Here is a 24,437-nt window from a genome sequence, read left to right as displayed (position 1 = left end):
CAACTCTTAGGGGGTTATTTACTTAGGGGGGTATTTACTAAAACTCAACTTTTTCTCACTCTAATAAAAAAAAAATTCTACCAAATTCCCTTAATTCACCAATAATTCTTCTAAAAAAATTCTGTTTCAAATTGACACTCCAAAAACTCAACTTTATGAAATTGTCAGCGTGGCAACTCTAATTTATTGGATTATCGAATGAAAACCAGCTCAGATCACGATGTCAAGAAACATCTTCAGGGAAATCTGCCATTGACTTCTACAGGTTTTAGCGGGAGTATTTTTAGATTTGAATTTTCAGACCCTTTGTGCTATAATACATCTAAAAATTATTTTTCTTTTCTGTCTAAAAATTCGATTTTTCCCCTTTAAAAACTCAACCAGAAAAAAATCAAGGTTTAATAAATAGGCCCCTTAGTGTTTAATAACAATCAGAATAGAGACATACTATAAAACTATTGTAGCCAAAGGTATTTTCATGGATTTAGCCTAATTCAGTTTTAAAGGCAATGTAAAGTCTAAAATAGAATAAGGCTAGAAATGCTGTATTTTGTATACTAAATATAAACATGAATTTACTGCACCACAAGCCTAATCAAACAAATAATTTATGCTTTCAAAGTTGGCTACAGGGGGTCACCATCTTGTAACTTTGTTATACATCTTTGCAAGACTAAGACTGTGCACATGCTCAGTGTGGTCTGGGCTGCTTAGGGATCATAATAAACAAAACTGCTTGAGTTCTGCATGGCTGGGAAGTAAGGCGGGGGCTCCCCCTGCTGTTCATAAGTATGATTGTTTCCCTGCTCAGCAGTTAGGGACCATCTGACAATTCCTATCCACAGCAGTAAATGAAGGGAAAATTTCACTGCATACAGTCAGGTTTCTTGTAAAAACAGTACACATTTTTTAATTAAAGTATATTGGAGATAGGTTTTTTTTTCAGTAAAGAAAACAAAAATGGGATTTTATTTTTTTGACTTTACATGCCCTTTAAGGTTTATGGCACAAAGGAGACTGGGGCTTGTGACTGCTGCTGTTCTCCACCAGAGGGCAGCAGAAGACAAAACACTGTGCCATAGGCCAAGGGGCGGTAAGGTTTTAGGGTGTAGTGTTCCCATCAAAATTGGATTATTAAGATTAGATACCATAGCCAAAGATCAATATTGTTATAGACAATTGGAAAGTAATATGTAAAGACAATATTATTATTTATTCAGACCCTGCTGGTAGGCTGAAGGGTAAGGGCCATATTTCAGGAGTTCAGGCAGTACTGTATTTCAAGCTAAAACTGAACTTTATCCAATGTAAACAATATAGATTCTTTCTCAGATTTGCTGTATTGGTGAGTATTCAAACGCATTCAGTGTTCTTTTGGGCTCCTTGCATTTATCTTTTTCTCGCCTCTTTGTGTGTGTCCTTGTGCCTGGAATAAATGAGTATTTGCATTTACTTTCTGCCACTATAGGTGGGTATTACATCCCCCTGAGACTCAGACACGCCCCGCGGTGTAAAAGGCAGGGCCCCATGTGCCCAAATCACTCAGCCTGTGAGCCCACCCAGTGGGGAGACTTCTGCATCTGTAAAGAGGGATTCTACAACACCAAGGAGAGGTCCATAATTACCTACCCTGGGGGAAAATGTGATGGTAATAAAGGTGTTGTTACGTTGTGTGTAAATACACATACAATGCACTTATATTTAGGGAAACACTCTCACTAACCCTGCTGTGAACTTTAATGATACAAGGTGCATTATATACATCCATTGAAATGTTCCCTCTGTTTTCTTGTTGCTCACGAATGAAGAAAAATAGTTACATAGTTAGTTACATAGTTAAATTGGGTTGAAAAAAGACAAAGTCCATCAAGTTCAACCCCTCCAAATGAAAACCCAGCATCCATACACACACCCCTCCCTACTTTTAATTAAATTCTATATACCCATACCTATACTAACTATAGAGTTTAGTATCACAATAGCCTTTGATATTATGTCTGTCCAAAAATCATCCAAGTCCCTCTTATAGTCATTAACTGAATCAGCATCACAACATCACCCGGCAGTGCATTCCACAACCTCACTGTCCTGACTGTGAAGAACCCCCTACGTTGCTTCAAATGAAAGTTCTTTTCTTCTAGTCTGAAGGGGAGGCCTCTGGTACGGTGATCCACTTTATGGGTAAAAAGGTCCCCTGCTATTTGTCTGTAATGTCCTCTAATGTACTTGTAAAGTGTAATCATGTCCCCTCGCAAGCGCCTTTTTCCCAGAGAAAACAACCCCAACCTTGACAGTCTCCCCTCATAATTTAAGTCTTCCCTCCCTCTAACCAGTTTAGTTGCACTTAGTCTCTGCACTCTCTCCAGCTCATTTATATCCCTCTTAAGGACTGGAGTCCAAAACTGCACTGCATACTCCAGATGAGGCCTCACCAGGGACCTATAAAGAGGCAGAATTATGTTTCATCCCTTGAGTTAATGCCCTTTTTTATGCAAGACAGAACTTTATTTGCTTTAGTAGCCACAGAATGACACTGCCCAGAATTAGACAACGTGTTATCTACAAAGACCCCAAGATCCTTCTCATTTAAGGAAACTCCCAACACACTGCCATTTAGTGTATAACTTGCATTTATATTATTTTTGCCAAAGTGCATAACCTGCATTTATCAACATTGAACCTCATTTTCCAGTTTTCCAGTTTAGACAAATCACTGTGCAAAGTGGCAGCATCCTGCATAGAACCTATAGTTCTGCACAATTTAGTATCATCTGCAAAAATAGAAACAGTATTTTCAATGCCCACCTCCAAGTCATTAATAAACAAGTTGAAAAGCAAGGGACCTAGTACAGAGCCCTGCGGTACTCCACTAACAACACTGGTCCAATTAGAAAATGTTCCATTTACCACCACTCTTTGTAGTCTATCTTTTAGCCAGTTCTCTATCCAGGTACAAATACTATGTTCCAGGCCAACATTCCTTAATTTAACCAGTAACCTTCTGTGTGGCACTGTATCAAATGCTTTAGCAAAGTCTAAGTAAATCACATCCACTGCCATCCCAGAATCGAGGTCTCTACTTACATTCTCGTAAAAAGAAATTAAGTTAGTCTGGCAAGATCTATTACGCATAAAACCATGCTGGCACAAACTCATAGTATTATGATTTGCTATGAAGTCCAGTATCTTATCCTTTATTAACCCTTCGAAAAGCTTTCCTAATACTGACGTCAGACTAACTGGCCTATAGTTTTGAGGCTGAGCTGCACAGAAAAAAATGCGTGCGCAACTCTCTTGTTCCCTTCTTGTGTTCCTCATTCTCCTCCTTCCTTTCTTCTTTCCCTTCCTTCCCTCCTTTTTTAACTCTTATCCTTTACCATTCTTCCCTTCCTTTCTTTTATTTTTCTATCAGTCCTTCCTTTTTTCCTCTTCGTCACATCATTCCACCCTTCCTACCTTCCTTCTTCATCACGTCATTCTGTCCTTCCTTCTTCTTCAACCCTTCCTTTTGTCCTTCACCTTCATCCTCTCTTTTTTTCCTTCCTTCCTCTTCATCCCCTCCTTTTGTCCTTCCCCTTCATCCCCTCCTTTTGTCCTTCCTTCTTCTTCATCTCCTCCTTTTGTCCTTCCTTCTTCTTCATCCCCTCCTTTTGTCCTTCCCTTTCATCCCCTCCTTTTGTCCTTCCTTCCTCTTCATCCCCTCCTTTTGTCCTTCCTTCCTCTTCATCCCCTCCTTTTGTCCTTCCCCTTCATCCCCTCCTTTTGTCCTTCCTTCTTCTTCATCCCTTCCTTTTGCCCTTCCCCATCATCCTCTCTTTTTGTCCTTCCTTCCTCTTCATCCCCTCCTTTTGTCCTTCCCCTCCATCCCCTCCTTTTGTCCTTCCTTCTTCTTCATCCCCTCCTTTTGTCCTTCCTTCCTCTTCATCCCCTCCTTTTGTCCTTCCCCTTCATCCCCTCCTTTTGTCCTTCCTTCTTCTTCATCCCCTCCTTTTGTCCTTCTTTCCTCTTCATCCCCTCCTTCTGCCCTTCTTCTTCATACCATCCTTCTTTCCTTCCTTCTTCTTCATCCCTTTATTCCATCCTTCCCTACATCCATAAATTTGGTCCCCTTGTTAATTGGATAGATACAGACCAGTGTTTGATTGACCCAGTAGGATACCAGGAAAACTCCCGATGGGCCCAGGTGTCAGTGGGCCTCTTGCTTCTAAACATTTGGCCTATTTCATGGTCATTCCCCATTTTTTTATGGGAACAAAGAGGTTTAATAATGGAAGAGTATAGTATTTAGAGAAAAAAGATTAGAAGAATAAAGAGGTTGAGTGAGGAGAAGTACAATACAGTAGTTTGGAAAGTGGGCCCTCAGCCTAAGGTTTTCTGGTGGGCCCCTGGTATCCCAGTCCGACACTGGTATAGATACAGCATTACAGTTAATGTTATTGTACCCAAGGGATTAATATTACTCCATTTGTTTGTAGATATAGATGAATGCACCAAGCACCCTTCCTTCTGCCAATCCCCATTCATCTGTACCAACACCCTGGGGAGCTACACATGTACCTGTGCCAATAGCAGTGCAGAAGATGTTCCTGACACAGCCACTAGTATGGCCACTGCAGGTATAGTTCCCTTACCCATTACACTGCTACAGTCAGTAGTAAGCAGCTATCACAGTGAGTATTACACACATTATATACAATGGGATTATCAGCAAGGCTTTCTCTCTGTATATTTTTCATATAGTGTAATTAATACCAGTGCTATACAACTCTCTGGCCCACAGAACCTACAATCTAATTTTGGAGTACATAAAGATAACAGCATGTTACCTATCTCATTACACTGACCCTAATTGTTTCACTGTGTTACAGATATTGATGAATGTCTTTATCACCCGTCACTGTGCAAGACACCATCTGTTTGTACTGATGTTCGGGGTCGGGGTGGGTACCGCTGTGTGTGCCCCGCAGGCTATAATGAGAGTGTCAGTAAAAGAGACAATCAAACTACTTGTTTAGGTAAGTGGCACCTGTTCTGACTTCCCAATATCCCATATTATAGGGCCAAATACACAGTATTTGCTGTTTATCCATTCACTACTGGCTACTTGGCAATACAGTGATCAGCTTGCTTTGATGAATTGGGCACAGGTGCCCTCATTGATATAATCTACCATTAATGTATATATTGGTATAGATAGGTCAGTCATTGATATAATCTAGTGTATATATTGGTATAGATAGGTCAGTCATTGATATAATCTACCATTAGTGTATATATTGGTATAGATAGGTCAGTCATTGATATAATCTACCATTAGTGTATATATTGGTATAGATAGGTCAGTCATTGATATAATCTACCATTAGTGTATATATTGGTATAGATAGGTCGGTCATTGATATAATCTACCATTAGTTTATATATTGGTATAGATAGGTCGGTCATTGATATAATCTACCATTAGTGTATATATTGGTATAGATAGGTCAGTCATTGATATAATCTACCATTAGTGTATATATTGGTATAGATAGGTCAGTCATTGATATAATCTACCATTAGTGTATATATTGGTATAGATAGGTCAGTCATTGATATAATCTACCATTAGTGTATATATTGGTATAGATAGGTCGGTCATTGATATAATCTACCATTAGTGTATATATTGGTATAGATAGGTCGGTCATTGATATAATCTACCATTAATTTATATATTGGTATAGATAGGTCAGTCATTGATATAATCTAGTGTATATATTGGTATAGATAGGTCGGTCATTGATATAATCTACCATTAGTGTATATATTGGTATAGATAGGTCGGTCATTGATATAATCTACCATTAATTTATATATTGGTATAGATAGGTCAGTCATTGATATAATCTACCATTAATTTATATATTGGTATAGATAGGTCAGTCATTGATATAATCTACCATTAATTTATATATTGGTATAGATAGGTCAGTCATTGATATAATCTAGTGTATATATTGGTATAGATAGGTCGGTCATTGATATAATCTACCATTAGTGTATATATTGGTATAGATAGGTCAGTCATTGATATAATCTACCATTAATTTATATATTGGTATATATAGGTCAGTCATTGATATAATCTACCATTAGTGTATATATTGGTATAGATAGGTCGGTCATTGATATAATCTACCATTAGTGTATATATTGGTATAGATAGGTCGGTCATTGATATAATCTACCATTAATTTATATATTGGTATAGATAGGTCAGTCATTGATATAATCTACCATTAATTTATATATTGGTATATATAGGTCAGTCATTGATATAATCTACCATTAGTGTATATATTGGTATAGATAGGTCGGTCATTGATATAATCTACCATTAGTGTATATATTGGTATATATAGGTCAGTCATTGATATAATCTACCATTAGTGTATATATTGGTATAGATAGGTCAGTCATTGATATAATCTACCATTAGTGTATATATTGGTATAGATAGGTCAGTCATTGATATAATCTAGTGTATATATTGGTATAGATAGGTCGGTCATTGATATAATCTACCATTAGTGTATATATTGGTATAGATAGGTCAGTCATTGATATAATCTACCATTAGTGTATATATTGGTATAGATAGGTCGGTCATTGATATAATCTACCATTAGTGTATATATTGGTATAGATAGGTCGGTCATTGATATAATCTACCATTAGTGTATATATTGGTATAGATAGGTCGGTCATTGATATAATCTACCATTAATTTATATATTGGTATAGATAGGTCAGTCATTGATATAATCTAGTGTATATATTGGTATAGATAGGTCGGTCATTGATATAATCTACCATTAGTGTATATATTGGTATAGATAGGTCGGTCATTGATATAATCTACCATTAGTGTATATATTGGTATAGATAGGTCGGTCATTGATATAATCTACCATTAATTTATATATTGGTATAGATAGGTCAGTCATTGATATAATCTACCATTAATTTATATATTGGTATATATAGGTCAGTCATTGATATAATCTACCATTAGTGTATATATTGGTATAGATAGGTCAGTCATTGATATAATCTACCATTAGTGTATATATTGGTATAGATAGGTCAGTCATTGATATAATCTACCATTAGTGTATATATTGGTATAGATAGGTCGGTCATTGATATAATCTACCATTAATTTATATATTGGTATAGATAGGTCAGTCATTGATATAATCTACCATTAATTTATATATTGGTATATATAGGTCAGTCATTGATATAATCTACCATTAGTGTATATATTGGTATAGATAGGTCAGTCATTGATATAATCTACCATTAGTGTATATATTGGTATAGATAGGTCAGTCATTGATATAATCTACCATTAGTGTATATATTGGTATAGATAGGTCAGTCATTGATATAATCTAGTGTATATATTGGTATAGATAGGTCGGTCATTGATATAATCTACCATTAGTGTATATATTGGTATAGATAGGTCAGTCATTGATATAATCTACCATTAGTGTATATATTGGTATAGATAGGTCGGTCATTGATATAATCTACCATTAGTGTATATATTGGTATAGATAGGTCGGTCATTGATATAATCTACCATTAGTGTATATATTGGTATAGATAGGTCGGTCATTGATATAATCTAGTGTATATATTGGTATAGATAGGTCAGTCATTGATATAATCTACCATTAGTGTATATATTGGTATAGATAGGTCGGTCATTGATATAATCTACCATTAGTGTATATATTGGTATAGATAGGTCGGTATCAGTATATTTCTGGTCCCAGTTTCATGCATTTGGTTTACATTCCTGTATTTAGCAGTTCTGTTCCATGTGTTCCAGATATTGATGAATGTGTTAGTAAACGTTCCCTCTGCCAACCTCCGGCCAACTGCACTAACACTCCAGGGAGTTACATTTGTACCTGTCCTGCTGGGTATATCAAGCGTAAGGTTGGCAATAACTTCACCACTTGTCAAGGTAAATCTTACATATCCCCTATACACTGTGTCAGGCATCAGTTTCACTGATCTATACAGGTATGGAACCTGTTATCCAGAATGCTCGGGACCTGGAGTTTTCCAGATAATGGATCTTTCCGTAATTTGGATCTTCATACCTTAAGTCTACTAGAAAATCATGTAAACATTAAATAAACCCAATAGGCTGGTTTTGCTTCCGATAAGGATTAATTATATCTTAGTTGGGATCAAGTAAAAGTTACTGTTTTATTATTACAGAGAAAAGGGAAATTATTTTTAAAAATTTGGTTTATTTGGATAAAATGGAGGCAGCCTTTCCATAATTCGGGGCATTCAGGATAACGGGTTTCTGGATAATTTCTATATACAGGTATAGGATAATGTATAGAACTTTGATACGATAAAAAGAAAGAGGTGAAGATTTTTTTTACATAGAGAAGGTCCGCACTCTCGGGTCTTAAACAAAATAAAAAATGTTTTATTTACATGAAAGATTAACGTTTCGGCCTCTCAAAGTAAAGACAAGCACCATGAGAATGCCTTAAATACATACGATGGCGGGGAACGTTAATTGGCTGACATATCATCATCATCAAAGTGCGTCAAGTAGTTAAACTTCACATAAAAAATAGTGATGGGCGAATCTGTGACGTTTTGCTTCGCCGAATAATTCGTGAATTTCCTGTGAAATTAGCGAAATGGTGAAAAATTCAAAAACAGCGCCGGCATCTCGTTTTTGATGCCGGTGTTTGTTTGATGCCGGCGAATATGTGCCGGCATCCATTTTTATGCCGGTTTTGCAAATTTATTTGCCGCGGCGAATCACGGGAATGAACCGCGAATTTGCGCCTGACAAATAAATTCGCCAATCTCTAATAACACACATACTACATAAATTGTTGCAATCCAAACAACCTGTTTAAAACACCCCCTATTTGGCTAAATAAGGAATTATATATATATATATATATATATATATATATATATATATATATATATATATATATATATATATATATATATATATATATACCATCATAAACCCAATTCTTATACTGAGACCCCTTATATCCTATTTATTGTTGGGGATGTGCCCTACTGTTACACCCGACCCCCCCCGTATGATCCCACTTTATTCAAATCAATTGACTGGTGAATTTTTCTACATTTAACATTTTTGAAAAGTTTCTAGGGGTCACTCTGTGACTTACTGAAAGTTCACATGTTATGGGGTTCAGCTGAGATGTTTCACTGAACTGTTTACTGTTTTTTCTGTTGTATAACAGATATAGACGAATGTATTAGGAGCCCTTCTGTCTGTAAGCCCCCGGCTAACTGCACTAATACCCCCGGCAGCTACTTGTGCACTTGCACTGCTGGGACCATTCAACCTGCAATGACCAGAAAGCTGGGCAGTATCATCTCAGGCCTGGGTAAGTGATGCTCCTACTAATGCATTTTAAGTAGATAGAGCTTGGGCTGAGAAGGTCCATTGCAGCCTCTCTCATTTTGCACTGGTCTGTCTCTGGTTATAGTTACAGTTCTTCTGCTCACAGATATATATAGTATAGTTAATGCTCATGAGCGAGGGATCATTGATGAGAAGAGTAGAGAGAGCAAATACTATATGATAAGCCCATAGATAATAATGAAGCCACAAAGGGCCAAAACCCAGAGGTCCCCTCAAACTCAATTCCATTAGCTCATGGTTGTCTGAAGTGCAAGGCAACTGCCCTAAGGTGATAAAGACACCACTGCCCCCATATGCTTGATCTTCTGCCCAAACAGCCATCAGCTCCTTCTTTATAGTGGACACAGTTTTTAGAGTAAATTAAAGTTGGGAAGGTGACAGTGACACAGGTCTAGGGTGGCACAATTTAAGGAGCAGCAAAATAAGTTATGCAGTTAGGGAGCTTATCCCATTTATGGAATCACCAAAAGTATAAAAGTTTCTGGGAGTGTACCATCACCATTATACCGATAGATCCCCCCTCCCTTACCCATAATCCTTAGGAGTCCAAAGAAATCCTTTGTTGTAGTGAAAGTTTCAAAAGTCCAAGTGAAGTACCATCCTAGTAGCAATGTCAAAGTCCCACATCCATGAAGTAATCACATCAGTAGAAAACATTTTTTTTTTTTTTTTTAAAAATTCTTAAAAATTCTCTAAAGTAGACTCACTGCCAAAGGGGCTGGTAACTTTACTTCTACTCATTATGTAGTCCCCCCGGCATTTCTTATCTGTGATTACTACATGGATGTGGGACTTTGACACAAGTGTAGTAACTTATTGAATAAATCTTCAGTTTTGTTCTTTCCCCCACAGGAGGTTATTATATTTCTCCCCGGTTCAGGCATGTTCCACAGTGTAGGGGAAGCTTCCCGGTGTGCCCATTGCACTCATCTTGCCAGTCCACAAACTGGGGAGCCTTCTGCATCTGTAATAATGGATTCTACAACTACAAGGAGAAGACAATAATCACTTACCCCGGGGGGAAGTGTGAAGGTAATGAGTATTTCTGCTAGTAGGAGTCTTGTTTTCCATGTGGTAAAACCATATTAGAAAGGATATCAGTGGTTATTTAGGGTTCTCTTGGCTGCTAGAATACAGAGGGGCAAATTTACTAAATGGCGAAGTGCTGTCGCTAGCGAAAATTCCCCAGAAATCCCATCAGCGAGGAGATCGCCAATTTACTAACAGGCATAAGGGAGTTCGTCGCTTTTTTGCGAACTGATATGATGAAGCTTCATGCTCCTCAATCTTATGTCAGTGACATCATATCCGGGAAGCTGAAAAGTCATAAAAAAAAGTTAAAACGCTGGCGTTATTTCATATTTTAAAGTGGGATTATGTGTAAAAGTTATTTTTTAACCATTTGAAGTTAATGCCACATTTGTTTTAGGCTGGACTTATGTCTAGGGAAATAGAGGATCCCTTTTGTCTTTATTTTGCTTCCTTTATTTTTTATTAGTGATGGGCGAATTTCTCCCATTTCGCTTCGCCGAAAAATCAGCGAATTTCCTGTGAAATTCGCAAAATGGTGAAAAATTTGCGAAACACGAAAATTGATTCCCGCAACAATTTTGACACCAGCACCAGGCGAAAGGTGGAAACAAGGGGGCAAATTCACTAAGATGCGAAGTTGCGCCAGGCGGAACTTCGGCGCGCTTCGCCAGGCGTAGTTTCGCCAGCGCTCCGCAAATTCACTAAAATCCGAAGTTGCGCTCAGGGGTAGCGTAAGGTTGTGAAGTTGCGCTAGCGTTGATTCGCTATGTAAAGCGAAGTTACGCTAGCGAAGGCTAATTTGCATACGGCGCAAAAATCAAATCTCAATGGAGGAATACGTATCAGCACTACAAATGGCTAGAAAACCTTCAAATAAGCAAATAAAAATTTTATTTTGCCCTACACATGTGCCCACTGTCTAGGTAAGTTGCCATGAGTCAGGAAATGTAGGGGGGAAGGAGGGGAGCCCCAAAAATTTTTTCGATCTTTTTCAGCCTATCACCCATAATGTAGAAAACACGCCAGCGTTTTTTGGGACTTAGAAAAAAAATTGACTTTTTTTTAAACAATCCCTATCTACTCTATTGCGCTTCGCCAGGTCTGAGGTGGCGAAGGAAGTCAAGCGTAAAAGGTAACGTTCAGTACACTGCGCACGTTAGTGAATTTGTGTAGTTACGTCGCTAGCGAAACTTCGCCTGGCGTAAGGGTGCGAAGTAACACTAGCGAAACTACGCCAGCGTTCGTTAATGAATTTGCGCAGGAAAATGACAAACGCTAGCGAATTAACGCTAGTGTTCGGCGCTTCGGCGCTTAGTGAATTTGCCCCTTAGAGCGGATCCGCGGCAGACGAATTTATTTCTTATATTTTTATTAAAAAGTAGCCACTTCAAGCATTTGCACCAACATCTCTAATAAAGACGTATATATGACCTATATGTACCCGCCCTATTCAAATTGACCTTAGCGTAAGCGAAGTTTCTCTAGGCAGAAATGAATGCTATGAAAATGCTTGTGCTTATGAATTTTCACTGCCGAAGCTTTGCCAGCATTCGTCTGCCGAGATGTAACTTTAGATTTTGATGAATTAGCGTATACTCTGTGAATTAGCATCTGACAAAGGGGCACAAAGTGTGGCGGAGCTTTCCAAGGCGAAAATTGACCCTCTAGTGAATTCCCCCCCAGAAAGTAGTGATGGGTGAATTTATTCTGCAGGTGCAAATTTATGGCGAATTTCCGTGTTTCGCTGCAGGTGTAAAGTCTAGCTCTGTGCACTACATCTCACAATCACTATGCACTAGGAGAAGTAGAACAGTTGGCATTACAGTTGCAAGGTTTTTTGACTTAGCACTGAACTCTCCGTTAATGAGGTGCCATGTCATGGAATTTAAATACAGGTACGGGATCTGTTATATAGAATGCTTGGGACCTGGGGTTTTCCAGATAATGGATCTTTCTGTAATTTAGGGATGCACAGAATCCACTATTTGGGATTCAGCTGAATCGCCGAATCCTTGGTGAAAGATTCGGCCGAATACCGAATCCGAATCCTAATTTGCATATGCAAATTAGGGGCAGGAAAGGAAAAAGTGGAAAAAATTCTTCCTTTGTGATGAAAAGTTACTAGATTTCCCTACCCACCCCTAATTTACATATGTAAATTAAGATTCGGTTCAGCCAGGTACAAGGATTCGGGCAAATCCGAATCCTGCTGAAAAATGACAAATCCTGGCCGAATCCCGAACTGAATCCTGGATCTCTACTGTAATTTGGATCTTCATACCTCTACTCGAAAATCATATAAACATTAAATAACCCAATAGGCTGGTTTTGCTTCCAATAAGGATTAATTATATCTTAGTTGGGATCAAGTACAAGCTACTGTTTTAAATATTTGGATTATTTGGATAAAATAAAGTCTATGGGAGGCAGCCTTTCCATAATTCAGGACATTGTGGACAACGGGATCCTGGATAATGTCTATAAACAGGTATAGGATAATATCCTATGTATAGGCTGGTTTTGCTTCAAATAAGGATTAATTATATCTTAGTTGGGATCAAGTACAATCTACTGTTTTATTATTACACAGAAAAAGGAAATTGTTTTTAAAAAATTTGGATTATTTGGATAAAATAGGAGTCTATGGGAAACGGCCTTTCTGTAATTCAGAGCTTTCTGGATAACAGGTTTCCGGATAACAGATCCCATACCTGTTTACCTGACGAGAAGCCAAAAAATGCTTTTTTAACTAAAATGGAGCCAGACGCAAGTTGCAAAAAAAAATGGGTTCAAAATGCCCTTTTTTTTGGACATTGCTCCTTGCCCGAGTTAAATTTGTACCTTTGTCTGTATAGAGAGCTACCTGCATTCAGCATAGATAAAGTCAGGAAGGTGGGCAGCATATGGCACCTCTGGAACCCCTAGCTTGGAGGTCATATTTAAAGGACAAGGAAGGCCTATTTACTTGGGGGTGCCAAAAGTCAGGCAGCCTCAAGTGATTATATATACTTACCCCTGGGCTAGTGCTCCCATCAGGAGAAAATGGCAATGGTCCGGGGATTCTTCCAGCGAGCACCACGGAGCGATCGGCTTCTTTCTTCAAATTTTCTGGGGCAGACGCATGCGCAGTAGAATGAAATAGGCGACTTATTAGTTAAATTTAAGACCAGTAGTGGGTGAATATTACATTGCGCATTTTCACTAAACAAAGGTTTAGCATTTACACCTGCTCTGGAGTTTCGTTAAATATTTTGTCGCTAAAAACACTTTGCACATTTGCAAAATTGAATTAAGTACGCTGCAATTGCTCGCCAAAGCCATTTGCTTGCTAACATTGCGCTGTATTCGTTGAGGTCTTTATTCAGTCAAAAAGGACTCAAAAACGGTTGATAATGTTCGCACGCATTCGCAAGCTAGAGAAACATATTACATTCCCCCAATAAGGCTCTTAGGGGGAAATGTAATAAAATTCGAAAAGGGCAAAGTTTTGCGAATAAAAATTTGCATGTCGCAATGCAATATTCGTTAGACTTTTATTGTATTGCGGATCTTAATTGCCGCAACCTTTATCACCTGCTCTGGAGTTAAAGGGATACCGACATATTCCTACAAAAATCATATAAACGTGTCCATAGCTAGGAGGTACTGCGAACGGATCTTCTGCATTGCTTCAGTGACGCTGGGATGGGGGCGGAGCAATCCTTCCATATGCTCAAATCCTGCTTTCATTTGTAATCAGCCTATAGAGGGATAGCTCCGCCCCCAGCCCAGCGCCACTGAAATTACACAAAAGATCATTACCAGTGTTGGAGGGTCGGGTTAATGAAGGTTCGGGGACTTTTAGAGGAAACTATTGGGCGTGCGGCACCTTCTAGATATGGGCACATTCCTACAATTTTTTTTTGGAAATTGTAAAACAAAAAAAACGGTTTGCGATGGCGAAATTTTATTACATACACCGCGTAGGGTTGCCACCTTTTCCCCCCAGTGCACACCAGGCAGGGGGTGGGGCCGTGATGCAGAGGGGCGGGGCTGTGACATAGGGGCGGGGCTAAGATAGCAATTGCCGATTGCCGTGTCAATCATGGGGAATCCAGCCAGGTTTTCCTTATTTGGAAAACCGGGCAGGAAGTTTTGACCCGGGCAGCCCTTTAAAATACCGGGACAGATGGCAACCTGAACACCGCGCACTACATAACAAACTATAACATTTTCTATCGCTATCCTACTGTCACATGAGGGGCAAAAGGGTTCGCAAAGGCCACATTTATTGGCATTGAGAACAAATTGCGAACGATTTTTGCGTTAGAGACCAATATTACTCAGCATGCTTGGTGTATGCCCAGTAATATTGGTCTCTAACGCAAAAATCGTTCGCAATTTGTTCTCAATGCCAATAAATTATTATCCACTATTTTGGATACGGACGAACCTCCAAATCCTAATTTGCATATGGGAAGGGGAAAACATTCTTTACTTCCTTGTTTTGTAACAAAAAGTCACGTGATTTCCCTCCCTGTCCCTAATTCACATATGCAAATTAGGATTCGGATTCGGTTCAGCCAGGCAGAAGCGTTCGGCCGAATCCGAATCCTGCTGAAAAAGGCCAAATCCTGGCCGAATCCTGAACCGAATCCTGGATTTGGTGCATCCCTAAATATTACATTCCCCTCTATGGACCATATCCCTAGCCCCCTTCACTTACTTTGCACAGTGTGGGCTATGTTGCCTTCTGGGCTGCTACATGGACCATTCCATATTTTGTGTTCTTCCATTTGCCTCTTTGTATTTACAGATATTGATGAATGCACCAAACCTTCCTCCTGCCAAGCCCCATTCAACTGCACCAACACCCGAGGCAGTTACACGTGTGCCTGTCCCAATGGGACTTCTGATCCGCATCACCACGGGAGGTAAAGTTCCCATTCAGCTACAGTAGCTCTAGGCAGCCTTCAGGACACAGACTGATGTAGGATTCAACTCGTTTGAAGGCAGATGCATGCGGCAGTTGCTGGGGAATTCGGGGAGATTATTATTGTTACTATAATAGCAAAACCTCAATTGAGCCTAAAATTGCTCTTGACGTGAAAATATTTGTAGATTGCTGTGTTTAGTTTTGGCCATAGAATTGCCGTGATGCTAAACGCTAAACATTGATATAGTTTTATGGTATCATTTTGTATAAATGGAGAAATGAATGTCTTTCTAGGCCTCCAGTGATGTTATTCGATCACTTGATCTTTTCTTTGGAGGTGTATAAGTATGGGACCTGTTATCCAGAATGCTCGGGACCTGGGGTTTTCAAATTTTTTAACGGATCTTTCCAGTGGCATAACTAGATATTACTGGTCCCAACAGCAAATTATTTTTAAGGCCCCCTTGAAAAAACCTGTTTTTTCAATATTTATTGAAATTAAATATTAATTAGGGCCTCATGGGGCCCCTATATCCACACAGGGTCTGCTTCCTCTGTAGTTACGATCCTGGATCTTTCCGTAATTTGGTTCTTCATACCATAAACCTACTAAAATAAGATTTAAACATATATTAAACCAAGTAGGATTGTTTAACCGCTAATAAGAATTAATTATATCTTAGTTACACGGTACTGTTTTATTGTTGCAAAGATAAAGGAAATCATTTTTAATTTTTTGGAATATTTGGATAGAATAGAATCTATGGTAGACAGCCTTTCCGTAATTCGGAGCTTTCTGGATATCAGGTTTCTGGATAATATAATTATAATGTCTAATGTAATAGGTAATAGCATCTTTTAATTCTAGGCCTTTGAATACACAGATGCCCCATAGGGTAATTTTACATAATATTTTCCCCAGGAATTGTTTAATAATGTTTATTAATAAATTCTCTCTCTTTTTTTTTTTTTTAGATGAATTTCGGTTGTTTTCATTGGGGGTCAGTGTGTTTCCCCGTTGTATGATCCATCCTTGCGGCTTGTTAGATGATTGTATTCCTGTTTCTAATCAAAGAAAGTGTGACACATTTATTATTAAATGATGTACTTTCAGTGTTATTTAATCACTTATGTATTAAACCTTATATTGCTTATGACTTGATTACTGGATCTTTGCTGGACTGTAGGAGCATGGGAGAGCCCATTGCAATTGCACTTTTTCTCTACGTGTAGCCAACTTAAATGGGAAGGGCAAACGGAGATTAGTGATGGGCGAATTTGGGGCGTTTCGCGGAAAAATTTGCGAATTTCCGGCGAAATTCTCGAAACAACGGAAAAATCGTGAATCTGTGCCGGCGTCTAGTTTTTGACGCCAGCGTCTGTTTTTTTATTCCAGTGTCAGTTTTTGATGAAATTGCGCCGGCGAATTTTCACGGCGGTTTCACAAATTTATTCCCCGGCGGCTAATCGCGGGAATTCGCAGCGAATTCGCGCCTGACGAATAAATTCGCCCATCACTAATGGAGATCCAATCTACAGCAAGTGAAGCACGTGCACACCCGAGCCCTTCAGAGATAATGAAACCCGGTGCACGGACCCTGGGAAGTCGGCACTTCCCCCAAACTGACAGGAACAGAAAGATAGGTACCGGCACTCGTGGTAATTTCAAACCGGGAAAAAGCCCCTTACATGTTAATTTTAGCGTCACAACGTTTCGGGGGCATTCCCCCTTCGTCAGGGTATACAACCACATTAGGGAACAAGGTTTAAATAACACGTGAAACCCACCCCCTCATGAATAAAAAATTGTATATAAAAAAATATATTTCCAAATTAGGAAAATAGCAAAAAGAGTAGAAAAAATTTGAAAAATGCAAAAGGATCAAAATCACACGTGTAAACAATTGAATAGAATAAACTCTAACGAATCCTGAGAAAAACTTTCCCTGAACATTGGTAAGAGGAGAATTATACCTCACCCTGGATGCAAACTCTTTGTTTTTCATATCAATATCTGAAAGGTAAAAAAGAGTGATTTAATACCAAGTTGATACAGCAAACAATGCATATGTTACAAAAACACGTGAGGCTAAATTCCTCATTAAAGGGCATGTAAAGGAAAAAAATAAAATCCCATTTTTACTTTCTTTAATGAAAAAGAAACCTATCTCCAATATACTTTAATTAAAAAATGTGTACTGTTTTTATAAGAAACCTGACTGTATGCAGTGAAATTCTCCCTTCATTTACTGCTGTGGATAGGAATTGTCAGACGGTCCCTAACTGCTGAGCAGGGAAACAATCATACTTATGACCAGCAGGGGGAGCCCCCGCCTTACTTCCCAGCCATGCAGAACTCAAGCAGCTTTGTTTATGACGATCCCTAAGCAGCTCTGACCACACTGAGCATGTGCACAGTCTTAGTCTTGCAAAGATGTATAACAAAGTTACAAGATGGTGACCCCCTGTAGCCAACTTTGAAAGCATAAATCATTTGTTTGATTAGGCTTGTGGTGCAGTAAGTTCATGTTTATATTTAGTATACCAATACTAATGTATTATATTATATATTTGTGAAATTGTATGTTTGGGGGTTGGATTGAGCGGAACAGTGTTTCTAAGGGGGTCTTTTCTCTTCCCAAAATTGAGGGACCGCCCAAACTTTGGAAGAAGTGTTTTATTTGTGTAAAATTGAAGTGGTTTGCCTGTGAAAAGGGTCTGACCGTCTGAAATTTTTCTTTCTCTATGAACTCACCCTTATCCAGGAAATGGAAGATTTGCAGATCAGCCAATGGGAAAACTATTTCAAATGCTGTCCAGCTGGAAAAGCCGGGTTATCGATTATTGGTGTGAGGGGAGAGGGAAATTGCGTTAATTTTTCAAGTTTTTTAAGTTTTTCTCAGGATTCGTTAGAGTTTATTCTATTCATTGCATTTTTCTAATTTTTTCTACTCTTTTTGCTACTTTCCTATTTTAAAAATATTGCATTGGAAATATATTGGAAATATATTGCATTGGACATTACACCCCCAGGATTTGATTCCAAATTAATGGAAATTTTTTATTCATGAGGGGGTGGGTTTCACGTGTTATTTAAACCTTGTTCACTAATGTGGTTGGATCACATCTACACCCACTTAGTTCATCAAAATTAGGGATGCACCGAATCCAGGATTCAGTTCGGGATTCGGCCAGGATTTGGCCTTTTTCAGCAGGATTCAAATTCGGCTGAATCCTTCTGCCCGGCCGAACCGAATCCTAATTGGCATATGCAATTAGGGGCGTAGAGGCAAATCGCGTGACTTTTTGTCACAAAACAAGTAACAAATGTTTCCCCTTCTCACCCCTAATTTGCATATGCAAATTGGGATTCCGATTTGTTTCGCTATTTAACTGCACTTTGCCAGTTGACCCAGGTCTCTATAGGAACCTCCGGAGCTACTGTCTGGCTCGGAGGTGACGGAAACTCCAGGATTCCCCTGTGTGAGTAGGTGCAACTGTGCGAAATTCAGACCAGGAGGGAGGATGAAGGTCGGGGCACAGGGGGGTGCAACGTAACAAAACAGAAGTGCAAGGAGCTCATGATCACGCAAGTGCCTTTATATGAATGGGAATTTTCACCCGACTGACTGCGGCCAAGGACAACTGCTCCTGGGGTCATAAATGAACCCCTCTTTGTGCCCTTTAAATTTGTGTAAATACAGTAGGACACCTGTTTTACGTTTTTCAGGGGACCAGGAAAAAATTATATAAAACCCGGGAAAATGTCAAATCAGCGAAATATGTTAAAGTAACTTTTTCTTCAAGTACTGAAAGGATATAAGCACAGGAGCCTGTTTTACTTTGAGATACAATATTTAGTGTGTTAATAACAGGGGTTAAACATTGCCGTGTTAATGTTACACTATGGGGGGCAAGTGCAAGTCTCTCAGTCACATACACAACCTAAAGCAATAAGTGATTGGTGCAGGACTGTATAAGGGGCAGACTCATTGCAATTGACCATTTACAGGCAGAGCCATGGCACAATCTACACCTGGTTAGTATTTTATACCTCTTTATTTCACAAATAATAACAAAAAAATTATAATAACAAAAAAGTAGTTTTTGGGCAAAAATTTGATGTAAAACCTGGGAAAACATGACTTAAAATCAGGAAAATGCACCCATTGAAATGCATTATAAAACCGGTGGGACCACAAATAAAAAAATGTAAAGTGTGGGAAAACTTAAAATCAGGGTACTTAAAGGGATCCTGTCATGGGAAACCATATTTTCTTCAAAACACATCAGTTAATAGTGCTGCTCTGGCAGAATTCTGCACTGAAATCCGTTTCTCACAATTTTGAAATCGAACATGGGGCTAGACATATGGCCAGTTTCCCAGCTGCCCTCAGTCATGTGACTTGTGCTCTGATAAACTTCAGTCACTCTTTACTGCTGTACTGCAAGTTGGAGTGATATCACCCCCTCCCTTTCCCCCACCCCCAGCATCAACAGAACAATGGGAAGGTAACGAGATAACAGCTCCCTAACACAAGACAACAGCTGCCTGGTAGATCTAAGAACAGCACTCAATAGTAAAATCCAGGTCCCACTGTTACATTGAGTAGGAGAAACAACAGCCTGCCAGAAAGCAGTTCTATCTTGCTGGATCTTTCTGAAAGCACATGACCAGGCAAAATGACCTGAGATGGCTGCCATCTCTTTCTAATGTAGAGTGAATTGTTTCCAATGTAAACAGTGTAATTTAGAAATAAAAACGACACCATAAAAATCATGACAGAATCCCTTTAAAATCGAGGTTTCACTGTATGTTAAAAAAAAAAAAAAAAAAAAGAAAGAAAGTAGCTCACACACACACAAAAAAAATACACAGACATTATTTTCCATAAATAACTTTCATTACATTCCACCATTGGACTCTGAGAGAGAGAGTCTAAAATCCAAAGCCAGTATCAAAAAAAAAAAAAAATCATTACAATACAAATTTAAGGGATTATATTTTAAAAGTCCAGCAGGAGGAGACACAAGGATTCAGTATGAGCAGAGTCAAGCTTTGTGGTCACTGACGGGAGCAACTATGTGCCCATTGGGGGTGCAATGTATATATTAAAGGAATAGGGTGCAGCTCCTGCTCTCGGGCACCTTCTTTTGTTAGCACATCCAATGCATGGAGCCGGTGGTGTAACTAGATATTACTCGGCTCCACAGCAAATTATTTTTCAGGCCCCCGAAATGTGTAGAGGTTGACATGTTTTAGCAATATTTATTAAAATTGTATATGAATTAGGGCCTCATGGATCCCCTATACCTACTGGGCCCCCCTGCAGCCGCCATGGAGCAGCGTTCTGCATGAGAGACCCCTATACTAAACACCTGCCTAAATCAGTAATAAAGAGCTGCAAGCCAACTGTGGCGTATCTGTATGTTTCACTCTGCACCATGCAAACCATTCAGAGAATTTGCATTTTATAGGCAGGAAATGAGTAGTTCTTGACATACAGGACAGAATTACTGCTGAGCTTTTTCACTTTGTTCCCTGTAAGACCCAAATGGGATTTTGAAATTGCCACAAACCATCTTTCTCTTTTTTTTCCTTTCTATTTGTCTGAGAAAGTGTGAGTCAATGTGCATATATATATATATATATATTCTCATAGTAGTCATTTCCCTCTTTTGAAAGACTTACTGACACTGTGTTCTCTGTTGTAATGTCTTTGCAAGAAGTCAGCAGGGGTAAAGGGGCAAGTCATGGCATCAGTTGAACGTCCACTATAGAAAGACTGCAACTGTCACAACAACTAGAAGATGACTCAGAGCCTGGCCAAAAGCACAGTACAATATGATGTCAGTTACAGAATACAAGGGTCATTTATAGATGTACTCGCAAATGTGGGTGCACTAAAATGGACACAATAACCAGATCATGCTGATGCAATTCCTTAAAGGGATACTGTCATGGGGAACAATGTTGCTGCTCCAGCAGAATTCTGCACTAAAATCCAGAGCAAACTGTTTTTTTTTAAATTTAATTTTGAAATCTGTATGGGGCTAGACATATTGTCAGTTTCCTAGCAGCCCCTAGTAATGTGATTTGTACTCTGATAAACTTCAGTCTCTCTTTACTGCTGTACTGCAAGTTGGAGTGATATCACCCCCTCCCTCCCCCCCAGTAGCCTAACAACAGAACAATGGGAAGGTAACCAGATAGCAGCTCGCTAACACAAGATAACAGCTGCCTGGTAGATCTAAGAACAGCACTCAATAGTAAAATCCAGGTCCCACGGTGACACATTCAGTTAAATTGAGTAGAAGCAGTGACGGAACTAGGTGGGGGCGGGCCCTGGTGCGGGCCATGCAGCCGGGCCCCGCCCCCACCATCGTCCGTGCAGCTGCAGCCGAATATAGTGGCGCGCGTGACTGCCGGAGGCCCCTGCGGGGGTGCGGGCCCTGGCCCAATTGCACCCCCTGCTCCCCCGGTAGTTACGCCACTGAGTAGGAGAAACAACAGCCTGCCAGAAAGCAGTTCCATCCTAAAGTGCTGGCTCTTTCTAAAAGCACATGACCAGCCAAAATGACCTGAGATGCACCTAACACACTAATATTACAAGGTTATATACTGTATAACTCCAGGATTTCCACTTTGGGTTGAATCAATATCTGCATCAAGTGAATGGGAGGCACATATCATTTTTCAACTGACTACAGTATTAACAAGTGGATGGCCATCTTAAAGGCACGTATATGGGACAGGGCATCAAACATACCTGGTTTGCACCTAAAGAAGCCTACTTTAATGCCATTCTCATACTGAATATGAACCCCAGGAGTAAATTGCTTTAAAGCTTCAAATGACACAGTTCTGCATCCAGTAGATAATGGGCTTCTGGATATCTCCAGTGCCCCATGTGGTCAGCATTTGACTGGCTGGCAGAATCACCAGACCTTGACCCTGTTGAGCTCTTGTTGGACCTTCACCCTGTTGAGCTCTTGTAGGACCTTGACCCTGTTGAGCTCTTGTAGGACCTTGACCCTGTTGAGCTCTTGTGGATAGAATTTCAAGTCAGAGTAAAATGTCCTACAAGCCAATTGCCCCACTGGAATGGGGATCAGATGGCTTCTGTTGAAACTTCCATTAAATCTTCAAAATCTGGCAGCTAGAATGCCAAGTTTTGCAAAGCTGGGATTGCTGCAGATGTAGGGTACTTTGATGACTATAAATTTAAAGGAATAAAACAGCTATATGAAATAAAGAGAATGTTATGGCATTGCCAAGTTATTGACAATAATTTCTGACCAGCAACAAGGGAAATATTTCATTTTACCACATAGAACTCTAGGATTGCAGGCTACAAAGATACAAAGCCCCCGCTGGATCCTCTAGAGTTCGTGGAGATGCGGTGCCGGCTGCGGTTTATTATTATATAGGGTTGGATCTGTTGCTCGCTCGCTGAGCCGTCACCCCCTCCGGCCCTGATAAATGCCGCCCCCTGTCAGGAGGGGAGACAGGAACACTAGTGTGGAGAGCACAATTGTGATCTCTTGCATTGGTAAAGCTGAATTTCCGGTTTTAAAAAGCGGAAATTCGCCTCTTCAAAGGTATCTGGAGTGGCTTTTTGACGCCCTTGGAAACCTATCTGGCTCTGACATAGATATGTGCCTCATTACTAGGGCAATACTTTTATTACTACTTTACCTACTGCAAAAATTTCTGCGGACGGCCATGGTGGTGATGACATCACTTCAAAATCTCCAGTATGCAGACACATTGACTGGCCCACTATTTCCCCCTTCTTTACAGATAGGAAGTGTCTATATGTGACAAAGTTCATGTGAAATGAAAAAATTCTGTAGAAATTGCTTTCAAAGCAAAATGCTTCAAGATCCCGTTTCTTTTATTCACACGACCTTGTGAGGTGTAGTTTTCCTTTATCCTTTCCTATGTCTAGACAGGAAAAGGATGACTTGAATGAAAATCGGAGACTTTACCAACAAAAGGTGGCCATAGACGCACCGATAATGTAGGAAACAAATTTTCATATGATATTCGGTGTGTGTCTGGTATGAGACAAGCCGACCGATATCTGCAGAAAACTGGATAAGGGTCGGCTTGTCGATCGGGCTGGCCGAAATTTTTCGATCAGGCGCCTTTGAAGTCACCCATTGTTAGTACTCAATCGTCAGATACCGGTAAAATTCTATTGTTTCTCTCTCTATATATCTGATGATTCAGCTCTACACGTGTGTATTGAAATGAACGATCTTTCCTGAAAAGTCCTTTTCCAGGTAAGATCATAATTGTAACGTCTATGGCCACCTAAAGACAAAGAATTAAGTCTATACATAACAATTTAAAATACTCTGAACCGGTTAAGATGTAACAACTGGCCCCTCAATTCTCTTGGCCAGAAGTGGGGGAAGAACAAAGAGTGACTGGCTGCATCTAAAGAGCCAATGAGGCTACTGGTGAGGACAGGAGGTATTCTAAACACAAACCTCTTGACTGCTTTGAAAACACGGTGGTTATGAAGCTACTGTATGTCTTTAGTATACTTGGTTTGCTTAGGAATTAAAATCAGGAAAATAGGAGCAGTGAAAGGCTGAGGACAGATCAACATTTTTCTATAAGGGATAGAATTAATTATAGCCCTGACCCCAATTTCCTGTTTTTTTTAATTTCTCTAAATTGTATCATTTCCTTCCCAAATGACTTAGTTCCCCTTTCTGGTGCAGCTGAAATACAATACGACTATTACAGGTTTTATTACTGCAGAAACACTGGTTGGCAAAGAGACATTTGTGGGGAAATTTGTATTTATTAAGGTTTATTGCAAACGATAACAGTCCCTCTACGATGTCATTTTTATAGGAAAGGTAATCTCTGTTCATTTTAATGAAACAGAAATGACATAAATACAGTATAGACGTTATCGTTTTATACAAAGTATTGTTATCTGTACTACTATCTTTATACGAGTATGAGCTACCATA

The 24,437-nt window shown here is 39.4% G+C and overlaps 1 protein-coding gene across 1 annotated transcript in view; it reads left to right on the top strand.

The window, feature by feature from the left end:
- LOC121401624 (latent-transforming growth factor beta-binding protein 4-like) overlaps positions 1–16,600 on the top strand; it is a 38,003-nt gene extending 21,403 nt beyond the window's left edge. Inside the window, exons 10-17 of the mRNA XM_041587209.1 lie at positions 1,469–1,648; positions 4,476–4,616; positions 4,869–5,015; positions 7,886–8,023; positions 9,312–9,458; positions 10,349–10,528; positions 15,324–15,441; positions 16,419–16,600. Of these exons, the coding sequence (XP_041443143.1) occupies positions 1,469–1,648; positions 4,476–4,616; positions 4,869–5,015; positions 7,886–8,023; positions 9,312–9,458; positions 10,349–10,528; positions 15,324–15,441; positions 16,419–16,422 (1,055 nt within the window). The 3' untranslated portion in view covers positions 16,423–16,600. The remainder of the gene's footprint in view (positions 1–1,468; positions 1,649–4,475; positions 4,617–4,868; positions 5,016–7,885; positions 8,024–9,311; positions 9,459–10,348; positions 10,529–15,323; positions 15,442–16,418) is intronic.
- Positions 16,601–24,437: the final 7,837 nt, after the last annotated feature.

Source organism: Xenopus laevis, chromosome 3L (genome assembly GCF_017654675.1).
Source record: "Xenopus laevis strain J_2021 chromosome 3L, Xenopus_laevis_v10.1, whole genome shotgun sequence".
NCBI lineage: Eukaryota > Metazoa > Chordata > Amphibia > Anura > Pipidae > Xenopus > Xenopus laevis.
This window is presented reverse-complemented; position numbering and strand designations above follow the sequence as displayed.